At 49.2% G+C, this 22,670-nt stretch overlaps 1 protein-coding gene across 1 annotated transcript; it reads right to left on the bottom strand.

Annotated features, from left to right (window-relative positions):
* Positions 1-11,177: 11,177 nt before the first annotated feature.
* Positions 11,178-12,119, bottom strand: ORNANAV1R3138 (vomeronasal 1 receptor ornAnaV1R3138). The gene has a single exon (NM_001253530.2). It carries the CDS (start codon positions 12,117-12,119, stop codon positions 11,178-11,180), a length of 942 nt encoding a protein of 313 aa, NP_001240459.2.
* Positions 12,120-22,670: the final 10,551 nt, after the last annotated feature.

Raw genomic sequence — 22,670 nt, 5'->3', positions numbered from 1 at the left:
GATAAGAGGAGAACCAGGAGAGGACAGAGTCCGAGAAGCCAAGGTGAGACAAGGTGTGGAGGAGAAGGGGATGGTCGACAGTGTCAAAGGCAGCTGAGAGGTCAAGGAGGATTAGGATGGAGTTGGAGCCATTGGATTTGGCCAAAAGGTGGTCATGAGTGACCTTAGAGGGAGCAATCTCGGTAGAGTGGAGGGGACAGAAGCCAGATTGCAGGGGGTCCAGGAGAGAATGAGAGTTAAGGAATTGTAAGCAGTGAGTGTAGATGACTCGTTCTAGGAGCTTGGAAATAAGGGTAGTAGGGAGATAGGGCGATATCTGGAAGGGGAAGTGGGATCGAGAGAGGGTGTTTTTAGGATGGGGGAGACATGGGCATGTTTGAAGGCAGAGGGGAAAAAGCCATTGGAGAGTGAGCGGTTAAAAATAGAAGTTAAGGAGGGGAGGAGGGAAGGGGCGATGGTTTTTACAAGATGAGCGGGAATGGGGTCCGAGGCACAGGTGGAGGGGGTGGCACTTAATAATAATAATGTTGGTTTTTGTTAAGCGCTTACTATGTGCAGAGCACTGTTCTAAGCACTTGCGAGGAGGGAGGAGATCTCCTCTGAGGATACTGCAGGGAAAGATGGGAAAGTAGGGGAAAGGGTTGGGCGGGGGGGAGGCAGAAGGGGGAGGCGTGACTGGGGAGCTCAGACCTGATTCTGTTAATTTTCGTGATGAAGTAGGTTGCCAGATCGTGGGGGTGAGGGATGGGGGAGGGGGAGGAACAGGTGGCCTGAGAAGAGAATTAAAGGTCCGGAACAATTGGCAGGGGTGATGGGCATGGGTGTCGATGAGGGAAGAAAAGAAGTTGTGCCTGGAGGAGGAGAGGGCAGAGGTAAGGCAGGAAAGGATAAAGTTGAAATGATAAGGTCGGTTTGTTGCTTGGACCTTCGCCAGCAGCGCTCAGCAGCTCGAGCATAGGCGCGTAGGAGGTGGACCGAGGCAGTGACCCAGGGCTGTGGGTTAGTGGAGCGAGAGCAGCGGAGGTAGCGGGGGGCGAGAGTGTTGAGATGAGTAGAGAGGGTGGAGTTGAGCGCGATGACCTGATTATCGAGAGTGGGAAGAGACGACGGGGGCCAAGGTGGGGAGAGAGGCTTTTGGAGAGATGGATGGGATTAAGAGAGCGGAGGTCTGTGTGGGGAGTAGTACAGATTTGCAGGGGGAGAGAGTGTGAGAGAGGAGGCAGGTCAGAAGGTTTTGGTCTGAGAGGGAGATTCCGGAGGTGGTGAGGGAGGAGATAGTGCAGCAGTAGGAGATGACGAGATGGAGGGTGTGACCGAGTCAGTGAGTGGGCGAGGCATGGTGGAGCGGGAGGTTGGCAGAGTCGAGAAGCGATAGCAGGTGGGCGGCAGAGGAGTCACCGCGTACATCCATGTGGATGTTGAAGTCTCCGACGATCAGAGTGGGCAGAGAGAAGGAGAGAAGGAAAATGAGAAAGGGGTCTAGGTGGTTGAAGAAGTCGGTGGTGGGACCAGGAGGGCGGTAGATGACGGCTACAAGTATCTGGAAGGGGTGGTAGAGGTGAATGATATGGGCTTCAAAGGAGGGGAAGGAGAGCGATGGGGGAGGAGGGATAGTGTGGTAGCGGCAAGGGGGTAAGAGAAGGAAGCCGACGCCTCTTCGCTTTCCGGTGAGTCTGGGGGAGTAGGAGAAGGAGAGGCCTCCGCTGGAGAGAGCAGCGGAGGCGACCGTGTCTCCAGGAGTGAGCCAGGTTTCCGTAAGGGCGAGAAGGAGGAGAGAGCGGGAAAGGAAAAGGTCATGGATGAAAGGTAGTTTACCTGTAATGAAGCGGGAGTTCCAGAGGCCACACTTGAAAGTACCTGTGAGTGCAAGGCGGGGAGAGGGGGGAGAGCGTGGGGAGGGGAGGGTTTGGATGGGAACGAGCTATCGGGGCCCTGGACGGGGAGTGGGGGAGGAGGGGTGGTGGTGGGACAGGAGGACTGCGATGGGGCGTGGGTGGGGAAGAGGGAAAGGGAGAGCGTGGGAGGAGGGGGTTGGTTGTGGAGGAGCATAGGGGGAAGGGGGGAGGGTTGGCGCTTGTAAAGTGGGGTTCTAGGGCGGGGTGGAGGAGGCGGGGAGGAGGGAGAGGAGAGAGCGGGAAAGAGCTGGGCGGGAGCGCGGAAGGGGAAGGAGAAGATTGGGAGGGGCAGATGAGGCGAGTGGAAGGACATGGGGAGGCCAGAGAGGTAGGTGATAGCACTGAGAACAATTAACGATAACATGCGAAAATGGTAGTATAGTAACAAGATACGATAAAATATTATTGATAAGCGGGTGATGACCAGGCTCGGGGGTTGACTTGACTAAGGGTCGACCTGATCAAAATCAAGGTCAAAAGGCTAGAGACAAGGAGAGTCCTGGGGCTCATGGTCCAAATGTCTCCGAGGCGGTGGCGGGAGCCCTGAGGATGTCCGATGTGAGTTGCGGGCGTAGTTGGTGGCTAGGGTAAGGTAACACAGTGAGAACAAGGACATTGTTGGCCCGGGTGGGGGAAATCAATCACGTCACGGGGGAAGAGTGAGTGAGGGCTTCCCAAAATGGCCGCTTCGGGCGGAGTAGGGGAAGGACGGTTGGGTAGCACAATGTCCCTAGGCCCAGGGTGGGAGGAGCAGGGGAGCACAATGTCCCCAGGCCCGAGCAAGGGAGCACAATGTCCCCGGGCACGAGCAAGGGAGCACAATGTCCCCGGGCACGAGCAAGGGAGCACAATGTCCCCGGGCACGAGCAAGGGAGCACAATGTTCCCAGGGCGGAGCGGACGAGCACAGTGGGAGCTGATGGCTGGGGGGTCTGCGGGGGCGGCGGGGGGAGATGCTTAGTGGAGGAGTCCTTGAGCGGGGGTGCAGAGGTCCGGGTTGCAGGGCTCAGGGGCAGGTGGTCGAGGACTAATACCGCGGCTCTAAGGAAGCAGAGGTCTCGAGTCGATGTGGCGCCGATGACTGGAGGAGAAAGGTTCAGCCCCACACCTAGCCCCCAAACACTTACTGTCCATATCCATAATTTATATTAACGTCCATCTCCCCCTAGACTGTAAACTTGTGTCTGTCAACGCCATTATATTGTTCTCTATCAAGCACATAATACAGTGCTCTGAACACAATAAGCGTTCAATAGATATGATTGATTTTATCTACGACAGGACTTAGAATGGTGTCTGCTACATAGTAAGCACTTACAACCACGATTTTTTTTTAAAAAAAAGCAGAAAATTATGGCCCAGGATAAGGGAGGGGGTCAGGAGATCAGAGTTTTCTGTGGGGGAACAGAGCAGATTTTCGGGGAGGGGTGTGTGGGATTCAGTCAGTCGCATTTATTGAGCGCTTACTGTGTGCCGAGCACTGTTCTCTAAGGGCTCGGAGAGTACAATATGTCAATCCAACAGACATGTTCCCTGCCCACCAAGAGCTTACCGTCTAGAGATGGAGCCAAACATTAATATGAATAAATAAATTAGAGATACGGACATAGGAGGGAAGAAAGGCGGTTGAGGAGGTTGGGGTCGGAGAGTGGGATGTCGGCGTTGGACAGGCCTGAGATTGTTCAGGGACCAGATCGAGCGTGGGGGAGGTGGTGAAGACCGGGAGGATGGCAGCGTCGAGGAGCGAGAGGAAAAGGGCAGTGTGAAGGTCATAGGGAATGTCCACCTGGATGCTGGGGTCCCCGAGGACCAACGCAGGGAGAGGGAAGGCGAGAAGGAAGGCGAGAAACGTGTCACGACAGCTTCTAGCCTGTCAGGCCGCTGTGGGCAGGGATTGTCTCTCTTTATTGCTGAATTGTACTTTCCAAGAGCAGCGCACACAGTGAGAGCTCTATAGATTCGATCAAAGAAATGAAAAAAAATCGGACGTGGGGGTTGGAGAGCGTCCTGGGGGTTGGAGAGTGATGAAAGTTCCAGTAGCGGTTGAAGTCGGATGACATGAACTGTAAAGGAAGAGGAGGGAGGATGGAGGAGTGGGAGGGGGTAAAAACAGCATGGAGGTGGGCGGGAAGAACCGAGCCACAGGTCCCCCTTTCTCAGTGGGTCTTGTGGGGTGGGAGAAGGTGAGACCCCTCTGGAGAGAGCGTGGCGGGGATCGGGGGAAGATCGGGGTTAGATGGGAGGGGAGTGGGATAATGAATAGATGGATAATCATGTTGATATTTGCTAAGCGCTTACTACGTGCACTGTTCTAAGCGCTGGGGTAGATACAAGGTAATCAGGTTGTCCGGCGTGGGGCTCACGCTCTTCATCCCCATTTGGGTGATGGGGTCACTGAGGCACAGAGAAGTTAAGCGGCTTGCCCAAAGTCACACAGCAGACGAGTGGTGGAGCGGGGATTAGAAACCACGGCTTCTGACTTCCAAGGCCAGGCTCTTGCCGCTAGGCCACGCAGATGGGCTCCTCGAGAGAGTGAGTATAAAATATCAAGCGTGCAAGAAAGTCTCACTTGGGCCACTTACGCTGCCTCATAGAGAAACCCAGAGTGAGGGGCTGGTCCTCACCCCCATAAAACCTCCGGACGCACTGCTTGCCGCTGGGTGGGGGCTTCGGCAGGGGATGGGAGTGGGGGCCTGGTCTTCTCCCCCACAAAACCCCCTAACACACTGCCTGGCAGGGAAAGGGAATAGGGGGTCCAGGCTTCTCCCCCACAAAGCCCCCACACCTCTGTGAGGCGGTGGGTCCGAAGGCTTTGTGGGGAAACCGCCAGGGGGCTGGGAATGGGGGACCGGGCCGCTCCCCAACGAACGCCTGGACACCCTGACTGCCTGGGTCTGGGTTTCCAGGCAGGAGGCCGGGAATTGGGGCGCCTGTCTTCTCACCCACAAACCCCCGGACCTCCTTGCTGCTAGAGTGTGGGTGCCTGGTGGGGGACTGGGAATGGGGGGACTGGTATTCTCACCTCCAAAGCTCTGGACACTGTCTGCTGAGGGTGTGGGTAACTGGGAAAGACCATTCATTCGAATATTGATTTATTGATCGCTCACGGTGTGCAGAGCACTTTACTAAGCATTGGGAATGTACAGTTTGGCAACAGATACAGACCATTCCTGCCCAACAACGGGCTCGCAGTCTAGAAGGGAGAGACAGACAACAAAACAAAACAAGTAGACAGGCATCAAAATAAATGAAACATCAATCTATTGATCAATAATAATAATAATGTTGGTATTTGTTAGCGCTATGTGCAGAGCACTGTTCTAAGCGCTGGGGTAGATAGAGGGTAATCAGGTTGTCCCACGTGAGGCTCACAGTTAATCCCCATTTTACAGATGAGGTAACTGAGGCACAGAGAAGTGAAGTGACTTGCCCCCGGTCACACAGCTGACAAGGGGCAGAGTCAGGATTCGAGCCCATGACCTCTGACCCCGTAGCCCGGGTTCTTTCCACTGAACCACGCTGCTTCATCAAAATAGATAAACAGAATCATAGACAGATATACATCATTAATAAAATAGAGTAATAAATATTATATAATAAAAATAATAATAATGTTGGTATTTGTTAAGGGCTTACTATGTGCAGAGCACTGTTCTAAACGCTGGGGTAGACACAAGGGAATCAGGTTGTCCCACGTGGGGCTCACAGTCTTAATCCCCATTTTACAGGTGAGGTAACTGAGGCACAGAGAAGTGAAGTGACTTGCCCACATTCACACAGCTGACAAGTGGCAGAGCTGGGATTCGAACCCATGACCTCTGACTCCAAAGCCCGTGCCCTTTCCACTGAGCCAGGCTGCTTCTCTAAATATACCAATAGACACGAGTGCCGTGGGGAGGGGAAGAGGGTAGAGCAAAGGGAGGGAGTAGGGGGAATGGGGAGGGGAGGAGAGGCAGAAGCAAAGGGAGGGCTCAGTCTGGGAAGGCCTCCTGGAGGAGGTGAGGTCTCAGTGCCAGGCACTGTACGAAGCACTGGGGTAGAAACACACTAATTACACTGAACGCAATCCAAGTCCCACCCGGTCCTCAGAATCTCAATCCCCATTTTACGGAGGAGGAAACTGAGGGACAGCGAAGTGAAACGACTTGCCCAAGGTCCTACGGCAGCAAGTGGTGGGACTGGGATTAGTCATTCATTCATTCAATCGTATTTATTGAGCGCTTACCGTGTGCCGAACACTGTACTAAACTCTTGGGAGAGGACAGTACAACAATGTATAGACACATTCCCTCCCCTAGAACACTATTCTAGGCGCTGGCGTAGATAGAGGTTAGGTTGAACACAGTCCCTGTCTCTTATGGGGCTCGCATTCTTAATTCTCATTTTACACGAGGTAACCGAAGCCCAGAGAAATTAAGTGATTTGTTCAAGGTCCCACAGCAGACATGTGGAGGAGCAGGGATTAGAACTCGGGTCCTTTTGACTTCCAGGCAAGTGCTCCATCCACGATCTCCCTTCCGACCTCGCCGAGGTCAACCCAGACCACGGTTTGGAGCCGGGGAGGGGAAAGAGCAAGCGGAAGTAGGAGCTCGGTGTGTGTGTGGCTCTTTGGTAGAAAGAGCCAGGTGCTCCCCTCTCTGTCAAGGAGCCCGAAAAAAGCAAAGTTAACAATCGGCATAAGTAATGGGGGCCTGAGGGAGGGGTGAAAAGCTACCAGTGCAAGTATCAGGGCGATGCAGAAAGGAGTAGGAGAAGAGGAAAGGAAGACTTCACCAGGGAAAGCCTCTTGGAGGAGCTCAGCCTTCAGTGAGGTTTTGAAGGTGGTGAGAGTTTTCATCTGTCGGATATGAAGAGGGAGGTAGTTCCAGGATGGAGTCAGGTCAGGAGCAAGAGGACAGGGAGAGGTAGAAGAAATCGAGGACCGGTGAGTAAGGTTGGCATCTGGAGGGGCGAAGTGTGTGGGCTGGGAAAGCACCCGCTTTCAACGAGGGACTGGATAGAGCCCATTCACTCCGAACACTCCGCTTAATGGCTCGCTAATGGCCGTTTAAGACTTGTGTATTCCCCTCAACTGGGAACTGACAGGTGGCCACCTTCTAGAGGAACCTGTATTGGCCTCTGAATTCTACGGATCAACTGATGCTGCTCTGGACTGTCTCTTTTTTCTTAGTGAAATTTGTTAACCTCTTACTATAATTATAATAAGGATGGTAATTGTTAAGCGCTCACTATATGCCCAGCACTGTTCTAAGAACTGGGGGAAATACAAGGTTCTCAGGTTGTCCTAGGTGGGGCTCAATTCTGTAATGCTTGTGGTATTTGTTAAGTGCTTACTATGTGCCAAGCACTGTTCTAAGCATTGGGAAAGATACAAGGTAATCCCGTCAGACAGTCTCCCACAGGACTAATAATCTAAATATCCTCATTTCCTAGCCCACTTGCTGCTGGAGACCTTGGGCAAGTGACTTAATTTCCCTGTGACTCAGTTACCTCATCTGTAAAATGGGGATTGAGACTGTGGGTTCTGTGGGTGTTAAGACTCTGCCCCAGGTTGGACACCCTGATTATCTTCTATCGACCCCAGCGTTTAGAACGGTGCTTCGCACGCAGTAAGTACTTAACAAATACCGTTATTATTATTATTATTATCATTATTGTTATTGTTAGAGTCTCTGGGAAAGGGGGAGGAGTCGTCTTCCCTGTCGCTCTCCAGTGACAGTCTCGCACCATCCCATCTCCGCTTTCTCCCCTTTCCCTAATGACCTGCCTCCCCCATTTCTAGCCCTTCATTTCCAGGAGGAAATTTGTAGATTTCTTGGTTGGGAGAGGTCATGAAATTGAAAGCGAACAGAGTGGTGGAAATGTGTCTTTGATTTTTAAGCTGTGTGGAAGTGAATCATTTGTGTAGGCTGCCCCTCTTCTCCACGGTCACAACGACTTCCCCAGGGCCTTGGGTGTCCAGGAAAGGGAGGATATTGGATGCTGCCATGTATCACGCCTGGACCACTTGGACATCAAATTTCCTCTCCTCCCATCCCCTTCTGTGTCACACTTGGATTTGTCCCTTTCATTCACCCCTCTCTCAGCCCCACAGCACTAAAGTGCATGTCCATAATTTATTTCTTCATATTAATGTCTGCCTCCCCCTCTCAAATCCCCTGTAGGCAGGGAACGTGTCTTCCAACTCTGTTATATTGTACTCTGTCCGGTGCTTTGCACAAAGTAAATGCTCAATGTTAGTCACATACCTGTTAAACCCCGGGAGATGTCTCGGGGAGGTCCATGCTTCAAAGCCACCCCGAGAAGATGCTCAGAAGTGGCAAGAAACAGCTTCACTCTTGTAGAGTCAATGTTGTAGGTGAGCAACAAGGAGGTACTCAGAGGGACAGTTCACATTTCCAGCTCAGGGGGTGGGAACTGCGAAGTTGCGGTGAGGATATATTCTGAAGGAGCACAATGCACCTTTTATGCTCCAGGGATGGGGGGAAGTCACAACAAGGAGGTACTAGGAAGGAACAAATTGTAGGTTCGTTGCCATCGTATAGCAAGGAAAGGCGCTGCATACGATCAGATGGATGTACTATTTGTTGATTGCAAACTGAGTGCTTACCTCCACCTCCTGAGTCAGCGACAAAGAGCCTTAGGCCCGTGAGGTGGGGAAATGTCCCGGAGTTTCCTTAGCTAAAATGCCAAAAAGCCAGGCCTGCTGAGCCTTGTTATTTCATGGTGAAGTTCTGTCCTGGACTCGGCTCCTCCTGCAGGTCTATCTCTTCAGGCATTTCTGCAGAGGAATGGGGGGTAGAGCAGCAGGGTTGTGGAATCTCAAAACAACAGGACAGCCGCTATAAATTCCGTGTATGAATTTGGGTATTTGTTTAGAGCTTACTACATGTGAAGCACTGTGCTATGCCCTGGAGTAGATGAACAGATAGAGTCCCTTTCCACAAATCTACATCTCTGCCCCTGTCCTCTTCCCCTCCCTTCAGGCTTGTATCTCCTCCTGCCTCCAGGACGTCTCTACCTGGATGTCTTCCCGCCACCTAAAACTCAACATGTCCAAGATTTGAGCTCCTTATCTTCCCTCCCAATCCCTGTCCTCTTCATGACTTCCCTATCACTGTGGATGGTACGACCATTCCCGTCTCTCAAGCCCGCAACCTCGGTGTCATCTTTGACTCGGCTCTCTCATTCACCCCACACATCCAATCCGTCACCAAGACCTGCCGGTCTCACCTTTATAATATCGCCAAGATCCGCCCTTTCCTCTCCACCCAAATGGCTATTTTACCGTTACAGGCTGTCGTAATATCCCAGCTGGATTGTTGTGTCAGCCTTCTCTCTGATCTCCCTTCCTCCTGTCTCTCCCCGCTCCGGTCTATTCTTCATTCCGCTGTCCAGCTCATCTTCCTGCAGAAACGCCCTGGGCTTGTCACTCCCCTTCTTCAAACCCTCCAGTGGTTGCCTATCAACCTCCGCACGAAACAAAAACTTCCCACTAGGCTACAAGGCTTTCCATCACCTTGCCCCCTCCTACTTCTCCTTCCTTCTCTCTTTCTACTGCCCACCCCACAGGCTCCATTTTTCTGCCTCCCACCTCCTCACCGTCCTCCGTTCTCGCCTATCCCGCTGTCGACTTCTGGGCCACGTCCTCCCGCTTTCCTGGAATGCCCTCCCTCCTCACCTCCACTAAATTAATTCTCTTCCCCTCTTCAAAACCCTACTGAGAGCTCACCTCTTCCAAGAGGCCTTCCCAGGCTGAACTTCCCCTTTTCCCTCTAGCCCCTCTGCTCCCCCTCTACCTCCCCTTCACCTCCCGCAGCTAAGCCCCCTTTTTCCCCCCCTTTCCCTCTGCTCCTCCCCCTCTCCCTTCCCCTCAGCACTGGCTCATCCACTCATTTGTATATATTTTTATTACCCTATTCATTTTGTTAATGAGATGTACATCCTCTTGATTCTATTTATTGCTATTGTTTTAATGAGATGTACATCCCCTTGAGTCTATTTATTGCTATTGTTTTTGTCTGTCTCCCCCGATTAGACTGTAAACCCGTCAATGGGCAGGGATTATCTCTATCTGTTGCCGATTTGTACATTCCAAGCGCTTAGTACAGTGCTCTGCACAGAGTAAGCACTCAATAAATACTATTGAATGAATGAAGTGGGGCTCCCGGTCCAAGTAGGAGAGCCTGATTTTTCCCGTTTACTGCTCCCGAGGGCTTAGTTTCCCTGCTTTGTGTTTTTAAGGCGATCAGGAAAAATCATTGAGGATGATGATGTCTCCCACTCCCTGGCACTCCTCCCGCAGTGCTGACCGCAGTGATGGGAAAATCAGGGAGAGGGCAGGGTTTGGGAGGGAAGATGAGGACCCCAGTCTTGGACACATTGAGTTTTGGGTGGTGGGAGGACATCCAGGTGGAGATGTCCTGAAGGCAGGAGGATATGTGAGCCTGGAGGGAGGGAGGGAGAGAGAGCTCTTCTAAGCAGTGGTGCAGATACAAAATAATTAAGTCGGACACAATCTCTATGCCACAAGGGACTCACAGTCTAAGTAGGAGGGAGAAAAGGTATGGAGTCCGCATTTTACAGTTGAGGGAATGGAGCTCCAGTGAAGCGAATGACTTGGCCAAGATCACACAACAGATAAGTGGCAGATCTGGGTTTAGCACCCAGGACCTCTGAATCCCAGACTCGTTCTCTTTCCACTAGGCTTCTCTGCTTGCCCACATCAAGAGAGATGGAAGGCAGATGCATGAATGTTCCAGAGAGATCCAGCAAAACATTGTGGGAATTGCTAGAGCCACTAGAGGGATCTTGGGCATGAGACTGGAAAAGGTTCCATTAATTAATTCATTCAATAGTATTTATTGAGCGCTTACTATGTGCAGGGTACTGTACTAAGCGCTTGGAATGTACAAATCGGTAACAGATAGAGACAGTCCCTGCCCTCTGACAGGCTCACAGTCTAATCGGGGGAGACAGACAGACAAAAACAATAGCAATAAATAGAATCAAGGGGATGAACATCTCATTAAAACAATAGCAAATGAATAGAATCAAGGTGATGTACATCTCATTAACAAAATAAATAGGGTAATAAAAAGGGTTTCAGAGGAGGGATGTCTGGACAGAAATTCTCAGTGCCATAACCCCTCACCCGGCCCCTGCCAGTGAAACCCTGATTTTCTGCAGGGATTGGGTCCAGGAATATTCTTCGTTTAATGGTGCTATTGTTCCCCCAAGAGGTCATTGCTTGTGAAACAGGATCTCCACTTGGATTTCCATATCAAAGGGGGCTGGAAGATAGCACTGTGGTCTGAGAGGATTTGAGGAACCTATTCCCCAGAAAATCAGCTAGGAACTTAATGACCCTTCTGTCACAGGTGAGCAACACATAGGGGCTGACAGTGGCATATCCACTGGTCATAAACATGGATGCATTGAAGATGGCAGCATTATTCTTCATGGATGTCCCTAGAAACAGGGAAAAGACAAGGTCTCCACAGTAGAAGACTACAAAGCAGCTCACCAGCAGCACAATGGTCTGGGTGGCTCGTCTCTCTGGCGAGGTTTCGGGGCCTTGGCTGGGGCTGTGAAGATGCTGCACCTGGTGCCCGTGTCGGTGCAGGAACAGGACCATGTACCCACTGCAGCAACTCATGAGCCCCAGGGCGAGGATGTCACGGATGGCCATGAAGGTGAGAATCAGCCCCTGGAGGAGTGTGCTTATAGGCACCAAATAACAGTTGGTATCCGTGTTGGTTATATTGGGAGCGGCGACCATTTGGAACAGAAGGTTGGTGCTTATCAGTGAGTTGGGAATCCACAAGATGGCTAAGATTGCGTGGATAGCATTTGGGATCTGAACCTTGAGCTGGAACAGAAAGGAGGTGCTAGGACTAATGGTGATGGCCTGGACCGCACTCAGGAGGGAGGTGGTGCAGATGGAGAGGGCCCGGGTGATGCGGTAAACATAAGTGAAGAGCTTACACTCAGCATCATTCTGGACAAGCTGCAGCCCCAACATCCCTGATGTCATGATGATCCACCTTGTAAGAAGCATCATGGTGTGGACCAGGGCCAGGTGGATGATGGTCAGGTCTGTGGGCTTCGGATTGGAACCCAGGAGAAATGAAGTGAGGTAGAGTGTGATGAGGAGAGAGTTCCCCAGGATACCTACTCCGGTCTGGGAGAGGAAACAGATTCCCAGAGCCACATCAATGGCCATCTCTTTCCGATATGAATTTCTGCAGGACCTCTGGAGAAATGAGGATGGACCAGAGACATGAGAATTAGTACCAGGACATGAAAAGAAGACTTTCAAAGGATCCAAAATGAATCGAGTATGTCAGTCAGTTTGGTAGGGAATAGTCAAGTTTCCACTGTTCATTTTGACCAACCCCAGGTTTCAAAAGCCTTTGGAACTTCTCAGCATATTATGCCCACTGCTTACCTGACATCTACAGACTGATTGGTCAATTCATAGAATTCCAGCACATGTGTAGGATGCAATGACCCTTAACAAGCACTTAGAACAGTGCTCTGCACATAGTAAATATTCAAGCGATACCATTAATTGATTTACTCATTAACACAGGCGATGTCGTCTTTCTCCCCTCAGACAGTAATTTTCTCTGGGCCTACACTTTATTGCAACCCCTCAACCATTCACAGTTGGAGAAGGGGCTGAACAATCTTGAGGGGAAAAGGTATAGGTGAATGCTTTTCCACACTGGGGTCTGGAGGTTAGGATCCCTGAGGAGTGAGGCTCCCAACCCTGGCTTTTTTTCCTGGGCCTCAGGAAATCAGGAGAGGGTGGACTTGCAACCTGGGATTCCTGGAGAGGCTGAAGGGCAAGAATCAGAAAGCACGATGCCTACAGGAAAGTAGGGTCCTGGGGAAGGGAAATGTATGAAAGGAAAGGTCAAGGCATTTTTATTTTACATTAACTAATTCATGTGTTAAAGATCCTGTCGATTCAAGTGTTAAAAATCCAGAATCATTGTAACCACTCCTTGTAGCTGGGTGTTCAAGGGAAAAATTTGTCTGGGACACCAAGGGAGGGGGGTGAAGAGCAGGGAGGGTGACTGACAGGACTCAGAATAATCCCACTGCAGTTTGGAGGTTTATATGACATTCTGTCCTGTTCCTGGAAGGGAAACAGGGGAGGGCCTTAGGATGCAGCTGACATAACACGTGGTCCAACCCCTCCTAAAGTGACTCTAGGACCAAATTTTCATCCAGGGGAAGAGCTGAGGAGATCCCAGTGATCACACATAGATAAAAATGTGATTCACTAGTCTAGTTTTGAGATGCAGTGTACTAAGTTAAAGATGCACCACGAGTCAGATAATATGACCAGGGTTAGGAATTTGCCATTGAACGTGATGTCTTTCTTTTTCCTTCGTGTCTAGGATACCCTCAGCCGAATGACTTAGCCTCAAATGTGGTCAAAATAATCAACTGACAGGCCATTTGGAAATCAAAAGATTCATTTGAAGAGCAGTGCTGTGTGGCAGCTGCAGCCATGGGTCAGGGGTATTTTGAGCCAAAACCCCATAATTTGGCTCCGAGGGCACAGAAAAGTTCCACCTCTGTGAAAGACATGGTGATTGCCCCAACCTAAGGAGAGACCATAAAGAGAGAAGCAGTGTGGCCAAGGGGAAGAAGCGCAGGCTAGGGAGTCTGAGAATCTGGGTTCTAATTGGAAAGTCACTTCAATTTTGTAAGCCTCAGTTCCATCATGTTTAAAATAGGGTTTGAGACTGTGAGGCCCACAGGGGATATGGACTGTGGCCCACCTGATTATCTTGTGTCTATTCCAGAACTTAGTAGAGTGTCTGACACACAGTAAGCACTTCAATAACATGATCAACCTAAACTCTGCCAAAACTAAACTGCCAGGAAGTGTCTGCATGGACACATGGACACGGACCCTTGATTTATCAGCAGTCTGCAGACCTCTGGACCGTGGGGCAGTATTCATGCTCTCACACTAGACTTTTGCATTCTCCTCTCCCAAGTGCTTAGTACAGTTCCCTGCACTAAATAAACACTCAATAAATACCATTGATGGATGGATCGATTGGTTTTACCATTCATTCGAGGAGGCAACCTGAGGGGTGGCACAAGTGGGAAATGTAAGAGATCCCAAGGAATTTGTGTGAGGTGCAGGGCAGCCTTCTCTGTAAGGTAAAGTTACATTCAAAAGACGTATTACTCGGTTCATCTGCTAAAAGTAAGGAGACATCTTGAGTGGGAGTGGAATAATGGGAGGAAATTTGGGGAGATGGATTGATTTAGAAATCCAACTAATTAAGGAATTAAAGAGGACATCTGCACTGGGGAGTACTGACAGGCAAAGAAATGGGACGACGAAAGGTGTGATAGAGTGGAGAAAGATAAAGTTGAACAAGAGTTCAGACATTATTTATATGAAGCATGCACCTTCTCTTTTAGACCACATCATCTGTCAAATCAATCTATCAGTGGTATTTATGAGTATATATTATATGCAGCTCCTCTTAGGATTGGAGAAACAGCATGATTTAGTGGAAAAAGTGCGGGCTTGGGAATCAGAGGACGTGGGTTCAGATCCCGGCTTTGCTGCTCGTTTGCTTTGTGACCTTGGGCAAGTCACTCTGCCTCAGGTAACTCATCCATAAAATGGGGATTAAGACTGTGAGCCCCAAGTGGGACAACCTGATTATCTTGGATCTACCCCATGGTTAGAACAATGTTTGGCACATAGTAAGAGCTGAACAAATGCCATCAATACTTTGATCACACCTGGAGAATTTCCAGTACTCTACCAGTTTCTGCTATGAGAGGGAGAGTCAAGCAGAGTCATACCCTTTCTATTCCTAGCTTGGGTAGTGGCTAGCAAGTGGAAGGCATTCTGCTACAAGTCAAAACTCACCTGTGTGGGGCAGCAGCTGTATGAGAGGGATTCAAAGGCATAAACTCTAGTGTACTGCAGGTAAGAAGGCTATGGTAAACCAGCTCCATATTTTTACCAAGAAACCTCTGTGAATACACTTACCGGAATTGCAGCTGGAGAGTGGGGCGTTCTGGGAGAGGTGTGTCTGTGGAGTCACTATGGGTCCAGCCGACTCGACAGTATATGACAAGACATTATATGCAGATCACTGTGCTTGGAACTGCTTGGAAGAGTACTGTGAGCTTACAATAAAAGCCTAAACATTAACAGGTCTATTAGGAGTTAATTTTGGAATAATTTATTTGGGAGAAGGGTGCAGCATAACATGGTGGGGAGCTTAGTTGCCCAGCACTACAAAGAAAAATGAATGGCAAAGAAAAATTCTGAATTTCTGCTTTAATGCAAATTGTATTTTCTTCTGAAGGCACTCAGTCAAGTTTTAGTACTTGATTCTTAGGATTTACGCATTTACAAGAAGGGTCATTTTGTGATAGGGAGTATGATCAGGAGAGAATTGTTTCAGATTTTACCAATTGTGATTGAGTACCTCACTCTATTGGATGTTTGGCAATCGTTTGGTTAGGATTGAACCTTCCTAGGATTTTACAGGATGTCACTGATGCAATGGGACACTCTGCCTCTGATCACTGGAGATGCCTTAAGCCTGAGCTGGGATATGAAAGCAGCAAGAAAAGGGAGGGGTGTGCTCTGGCAGATCACTTAGTCAAGGAAAAACAGGCAGGGACATCATCTGAAGAAAGATGAGGACTTCCCAACCACAGGGACATTAATCGTTATTATTTCACCCCAAACTGGCATCAATCCTTGGATGCCATTTTCTATCTAGTAATAATAATAATTAATAATTATGGTATTTGTTAAGCACTCAGTCTGTGCCCAGCACTATTTTATGTGCTGAAGGAGACACAAGCTAATGAGGTTGTCCCACGTGGGGCTCACTGTGTTAATACCTTCCTACCTCTCCTCCCTTCTCTCTTTCTACCGCCCACCCCGCACGCTCCGCTCCTCTGCCACCCACCTCCTCACCGTCCCTCGGTCTCGCCTATCCCGCCGTCGACCCCTGGGTCACGTCCTCCCGTGGTCCTGGAACGCCCTCCCTCCTCACCTCCGCCAAACTGATTCTCTTTCCCTCTTCAAAACCCTACTTAAAAATCACCTCCTCCAAGAGGCGTTCCCAGACTGAGCTCCTCTTCCCCCTCTACTCCCTCTGCCATCCCCCCTTTACCTCTCCGCAGCTAAAGCCTCATTTTCCCCTTTTCCCTCTGCTCCTCCACCTCTCCCTTCCCATCCCCACAGCACTGTACTCGTCCGCTCAACTGTATATATTTTCGTTACCCTATTTATTTTGTTAATGAATTGTACATCGCCTTGATTCTATTTAGTTGCCATTGTTTTTACGAGATGTTCTTCCCCTTGACGCTGTTTATTGCCATTGTTCTTGTCTGTCCGTCTCCCCCGATTAGACTGTAAGCCCGTCAAATGGCAGGGACTGTCTCTGTTGCCGACCTGTTCATCCCAAGCGCTTAGTACAGTGCTCTGCACATAGTAAGCGCTCAATAAATACTATTGAATGAATGAATACCTTTTTTACAGATGAGGTAACCAAGGCACAGAGTAGTTAAGTGGCTTGCCCAAGGTTGCACAGCAGGCAAGGTGGCGGAGCCTGGGTTGGAACCTATGTTCTCTGACTCCCAAGCCCGGGCTCCTTCCACTAAAGCACACTATACTGGCTTACGAGGAGAGAGAGAACTGATTTCAGAAAGGTTTCTCTCTCATCATTTCCTCAATCATGAGATCCCAGGACATACCAGGAAAACAAGCCATACAGCCTTCCATTTCATATAAGAAACGCGATTTAAAGAGTGTTTTGTGAAAGCTTAAAAGATGGTCCAAGCAGTAAGTAATATCATAAGTATCAATCTAGACAGAAAAAGTTAAATAGCAAAGCAGGACGGCACCAATACCAGATCAAAGAACAAAAAGAGAGTTCAGTCACAAAGTAAAGTCTGTCTTCGAATTAGTCATTTACTTACCGGTATGGTTTGGGAGTGAATATAAGTATGTTTTCCACAAATTATTACAAGAATAAAAAGAATACTCTCATCCAAGGATGAGCGTGCCTACCACATGGAAATATTAATTTGTGAAATCACTCTTTAAGCAGTTGAAGTGTCACCAGTAGTCAGGACGAGCCTTTCAGCGTACCTGGAAATGAAACCAGAGGGCTAGAAGATGATGAACAGAGGTAGGATGACCAGGCTGTGGCAAGACCAGATTGCCAACAGTTTGTTAAAGTTAAATGAACCCAATGTGAGTTCACTGAAAAGTTCAGAGGAAGTCTTTTTTAGGGAGATGGCCTCATGGCACTAGGATGTTATAATATGCAGGAGCATTTAAAACTGATACTCACTGAGGATTCAACAGAAGATGTAGGCAAGGAGGACTTGGAAGGAACTGGATTCAAGGAAAATTAGTGAAGATATCCCACACCTGCTGGAGCCCAGGGTAAAGCGGGGGAAGGAAAGAGGGAGAAGTGAATTAAGATAAAACAGCCTGAATGTTTGTTTGAATCTATTCTATTCAAGGCCTAAATGCAAGTGTTAAGAACATAAAGAATTAAATCATTCTTTTGTAGATTTGGGAATAGTTTAGTCCAGTGAACTGTTGAGGAACTAGATTGTTTCTAGTGAAGGGGATACAGGTGAAATGAGGTGAAATGAGACTGTAATTGGCTTGCCAGCATCCTAGGGATATATTTCTGTGGGTGTGGGTGTAAGTTAGTGTTGTGTGTGTGTGTTTGTGTGTGTGGGTGTTGGTGAATCCATGTCTGTGTTAGAGTGTTTGGGGGATAATAATAATAATAATGATGTTGGTATTTGTTAAGCACTTATTATGTGCCGAGCACTGTTCTAAGCGCTGGGGTAGACACAGGGAAATCAGGTTGTCCCACGTGGGCTCACAGTCTTAATCCTCATTTTACAGATGAGGTGACCGAGGCACCGAGAAGTTAAGTGACTTGCCCAAAGTCACACAGCTGCCAGGTGGCTGAGCTGGGATTCGAACCCATGATCTGTGACTCCAAAGCCCGTGTTCTCCACGCGGATAGAGTTTGCCTTTGAATCAGGTGTCGAGAGAGAAGAGAGAAAGGCAGCAGTAACCTCCTCACTTCAGGAAAAAGACCCAGTCTAGTGGCCCTAAAACCCATCCTATTCCTCTGCCCAGCCTGTGGCCAACCCCAGCGGAGGTGGCCCTGCAGCTCTGGGATGAGCAGAAGGATGAGGAGTGAGAAAGGGTTTGTCTCAACCACAAATTGGAGAGATATGCTGAAAATGTAGGGGGCATCGGTGTCCTGGGAACAGGTCTGTCTCTCTGTTGAGAGGTCCCCAAATCTGGGAGGGAGGAGCCTGTGCCGGACATGCAGCTGGGAGGCAGGAAAATACATTCATTCATTCGTTCAATAGTATTTCTTGAGCGCTTACTATGTGCAGAGCACTGTACTAAGCACTTAGAATGTAAAATTGAGCAACAGATAGAGACAATCCCTCCCCACTGCGGGGTTTACAGCCTATTCGGGGGAGACATACAGACAAAAACCATAGCTATATATAGAATCAAGGGGATGTACATCTCATAAACAAAATAAATAAGGCAATAAAAATATATACAAATGAGCAGACGAGCACAGAGTTGAGGGGAGGGGAAGGGAGAGGTGGAGGAGCAGAGGGAAAGGTGGGGAAAGAGGGCTTAGCTGACGGGAGGTGAAGGGGGGGCAGAGAGGCAGCAGAGGGTGCAGAGGGAAAAGGGGAAGCTCAGTCTGGGAAGGCCTCTTGGAGGAGATGACCTCTCAGTAGGGTTTTGAAGAGGGGAAGTGAGTTAGTTTGGCAGAGGTGAGGAGGGAGGACATTCCAAGAGAGCGGGAGGACGTGGGCCAGGCGTCGATGGCGGGATAGGCAAGAATGGAGGACAGGGAGGAGGTGGGCGGCAGAGGAGTGAAGACTACGGGGTGGGCAGTAGAAAGAGAGAAGGGAGGAGTGGTAGGAGAGGGCAAGGTGATGGAGAGCCTCGAAGCCTAGAGTAAAAAGTTTTTGTTTCATGCGGAGGTTGATAGGCAACCACTGGAGGTTTTTAAGAAGGGGAGTAGCAGGCCCAGAGCGTTTCTGCAGGAAGATGAGTTGGGCAGCGGAATGAAGAATAGAAAGGAAAAGGTCAAGGATGAAAAGTGGTTTACCTGTAATGGAGCAGGTATTCCAGAGGCCACACTTGAAGGAATCTGTGGGTGCGTGGGGGAGAGAGCGGGGGGAGGGGAGGGCTTGGATGGGAACGAGGTGGCGGGGCCCTGGATCAGGAGAGGGGGAAGAGGGGTGGCGGTGGGACAGGAGGACAGGGATGGGGCTTGGGTGGGGAAGAGGGAAGGGGGGAGGGTGGGAGGAGGGGGTTTGGTCGAGAGGAGCGTAGGGGTAGGGGGAAGAGGGGTGGTGCTGGTAAAGTGGGGTTCTAGGGCGGGGGAAAGTAGGGGAGGAGGAGGTAGAGGAGAGAGCGGGAAAGAGGTGGGCGAGAGAGCGGAAGGGGAAGGAGAGGATTGGGAGGGGCAGGGGCGAGGAGGGAGAGTGGAAGGGCATGGTGAGGCCAGAGAGGTAGGTGATAGCACTGAGAACCATTAACAGTAACGTGCGAAAGTAATATAGTAACATGATATATATGATACAATAAAATATTATTAATAAGCAGGTGATAACCAGGGTCGGGTGTTGACTAAGGGTCGACCTGATCGAAATCAAAGGCAAAACGTTAGCAGCAAGGAGAGTCCTGGACTCATGGTCCAAATGTCTCTGAGGCGGCGGCAGGAGCCCTGAGGATGTCCGATGTGGGTTGCAGGCGTAGGTAGCGGCTAAACCCATAGGTGGAGAAAGTGACTGAGGATACAGTCAGGAGCAGTCGGCTCTTTCAGTACAGCCAGCCCATCTGCTAGAGGGTAGAGGGACCAAGGAAGGATGAGAAATCTGCCTTCGTCTGGCGAAGGTGCCGGGGTAGTGTCATTCTCAGGGTTTAGGGGAAATGACCACTTCCGACAGTCATGTTACCTACTGATTTTCTTGACCACCCCTTTCCTGGTTCAGTTCTACATGACCCCTTTGGCTCATGAAAAAAGATGATCTCCTCTCCTTTCTGGCCATAGAGTCAGCAAGAAGGAGAAACTCACCGTGCAGCCATTTGATTCCAGAACCAAGCGTCTCTCAGCGCTGGGTTATGGCCAGGTGTATTTTTATAGGGAAGGGTTTCATGTGCACGTCTCCCTCCAGGCCAGTGATTTTCTTTTCACTAGCAGGATCCTGACACTGTCAGGAATGAGCAGGAGATGGGGAGTCCCCAGTGTCCAGAAAACACCTGTGTCGGTGCATTAGAGCAACCGGCCCGACACGGCGGGGCCACAGATCTTCTGGCTTCCTGAACCATATCATAATAATAATAAACATCATAATTATAACAATAATAATATTACTGATAATTATCATGACATCTGTATGCTCTTTCTAAATCCCAAGCACTGCATTAAGTGCTGGGGTAAATACAAGAACAGACACTGCCCATAACCCTCGTGGGGCTTGCATTCTAAGTAAGAGGAAATACAGCGATTGAATCCTCATTTTACAGATGTGGAAATTGAGGCTCATAGAAGTTAAGTGACTTGTCCAAGGTCACACAGCAGGAAAATGGCAGGGTCAGGATTAGAATCCCGGTCCCCTAACTCCCAGGTCTGGCCTCTTTCCACTAGGGAACTCCCCTTTACATAGATTAAGCATTCAGTAAGTACCACTGATGGGTTGATTAACTGAGTGTGGAACTTGCAATCAGTCAGCACAGCAGATCTGAGACACTGTTTCTCTTTTTCCTCACCATGCAGATACACATGCGTAATATACTGACATTATTAATGCACTCATCGATTTACACCTACCTACAAATATCTTAAAGGGATAGAGATATGTGAATGTGCATAGAAACCTACATGTAACAGTATATTAGAGAAGCACCATGGTTCTGTGGAAAGAGCCCAGGCTTGGGAGTCAAAGGTTGTGGGTTCTAGTCCTGACTCTGTCACTTAACAGCTGTGTGACTTTGGGCAGGTCACTTGACTTCTCTGGGCCTCAGTTCCTTCATCTGTAAAATGGGGATGAAGGCTGTTAACCAGGAGGTGTGGGGGTGTGTATGGAGATTTAAAAAGAGAGAGAATATATTCTTAGTTCTCTGAGAGATAATGAGGTAGCACAGCATGAAGTAATACACCTCCAGCCAAACTGAAGATCCACAGAAGGGTAGCCGAGTCCAAACTTCCCTATGACCATGGCACATGGTCCTTCTATAAGTGACTTGTCCGACTTCTTGAGCAGTTCTGTATAATGTCTGAACCATACTCAACATCCATATCGGGAAGCCGTATGTCCTAGTGGAAAGATCCCAGGCTTGGGAATAGCGGTCCTGGGTCCTAATCATGGCCCTACCACTTGTCCGCTGAGTGACCCTGGGCAAGACACTTAACTTCTGTGTACCTCAGTTTCCTCAGCTGTAAAATAGGGGTTAGAGCTGTAAGTCCCATGGGTTACATGGACTCTGTCCAGCTGGATGTTTTTTACATCTACCTCACTGCTTAGTACAGAGACTGGCTCATGGAAAACACTTAACAAATGCTATATTTTTTGTGTCAATAAGTGATCACAAACACCAAAGCCATCAAACTATAATATTTTTATTCATTCATTCATTCAATCGTATTTATTGAGCGCTTACTGTGTGCAGAACACCGTACTAAGCACTTGGAATGTACAATTTGACAATAGATAGGGACAATCCCTGCCCAACAAGGGGCTCACAGTCTAAAAGGGGAAGACAGACAGCAAAACAAAACCAGTATTCAGGCATCAATACCATCAAAAGAGATAAAATCATAGATATATGAATATCATAGAGTAAAAAATAATATATACAAATATACACGAGTGCTTTGTGGAGAAGGGAGTAGAGTAGAGGGAAGGAGTAGGGGGAATGGCGAGGGGAGAAGGTGCAGATGTAAAGGGATGGTTCAGTCCGGGAAGGCCTCCTGGAGCAGGTGAGCTCTCAGTAGTGCTTTGAAGAGGGGAATACAGTTAATTTGGCCGATGTGACAAGGGAGAGCGATCCAGGTCAGTGGTAAGACATGGGGGTTGACGGTGGGACGGGCGAGAACGAGTCCCATTGAGGAGGTTAGTGGCTCCAGTGGAGCAGAGTGTATGGGGTGGGAGGAGAGAAGGGAGGTGAGATAAGAGGGGGCAAGGGGATGGAGAGCTTTGAAGCGAAGAGTGAGGAGGTTTTGCTTCATGCTAACGTTGATAGGCAACCACTAGAGGTTTTTGAGGAGGGGAGTGACATGACCAGAGCATTTCTGTGGAAAGATAATCCGGGTGGTGGAGTGAAGTATAGACTGGAGCGGGGAGAGAGAGGAGGATGGGAGATCAGAGACGAAAAATATTTTTCTTATTATGTGCCAAGCAGTGTTCTAAGCACTGGGGAAGATACAAGGTAATTAAGTTGTCCCACATGGGGCTCACAGTCTCGTCCCCATTTTACAGATGAGGTCACTGAGGCCCAGAGAAGTGAAGTGATTTGCCCAAAGTCAGCTGATCAGTGGCGGAGGTGGGATTAGAACTCACGATTTCTGACTGAGTGATGGTTAATCAATCAATCCATCAATTGTGTTTATTAAGCACTTATTCTGGGCAGATCACTATATTAAGAGCTTGGGAGAGTACAGTGTATCAAAAACATTCCCTAGGCACAGTGATC

The sequence above is a fragment of the Ornithorhynchus anatinus genome, chromosome 8, assembly GCF_004115215.2.
Source record: "Ornithorhynchus anatinus isolate Pmale09 chromosome 8, mOrnAna1.pri.v4, whole genome shotgun sequence".
Classification (NCBI taxonomy): Eukaryota; Metazoa; Chordata; class Mammalia; order Monotremata; family Ornithorhynchidae; genus Ornithorhynchus; species Ornithorhynchus anatinus.
The sequence above is the reverse complement of the archived record's forward strand: the minus strand, read 5'-3'. Positions and strand labels throughout refer to the sequence as shown.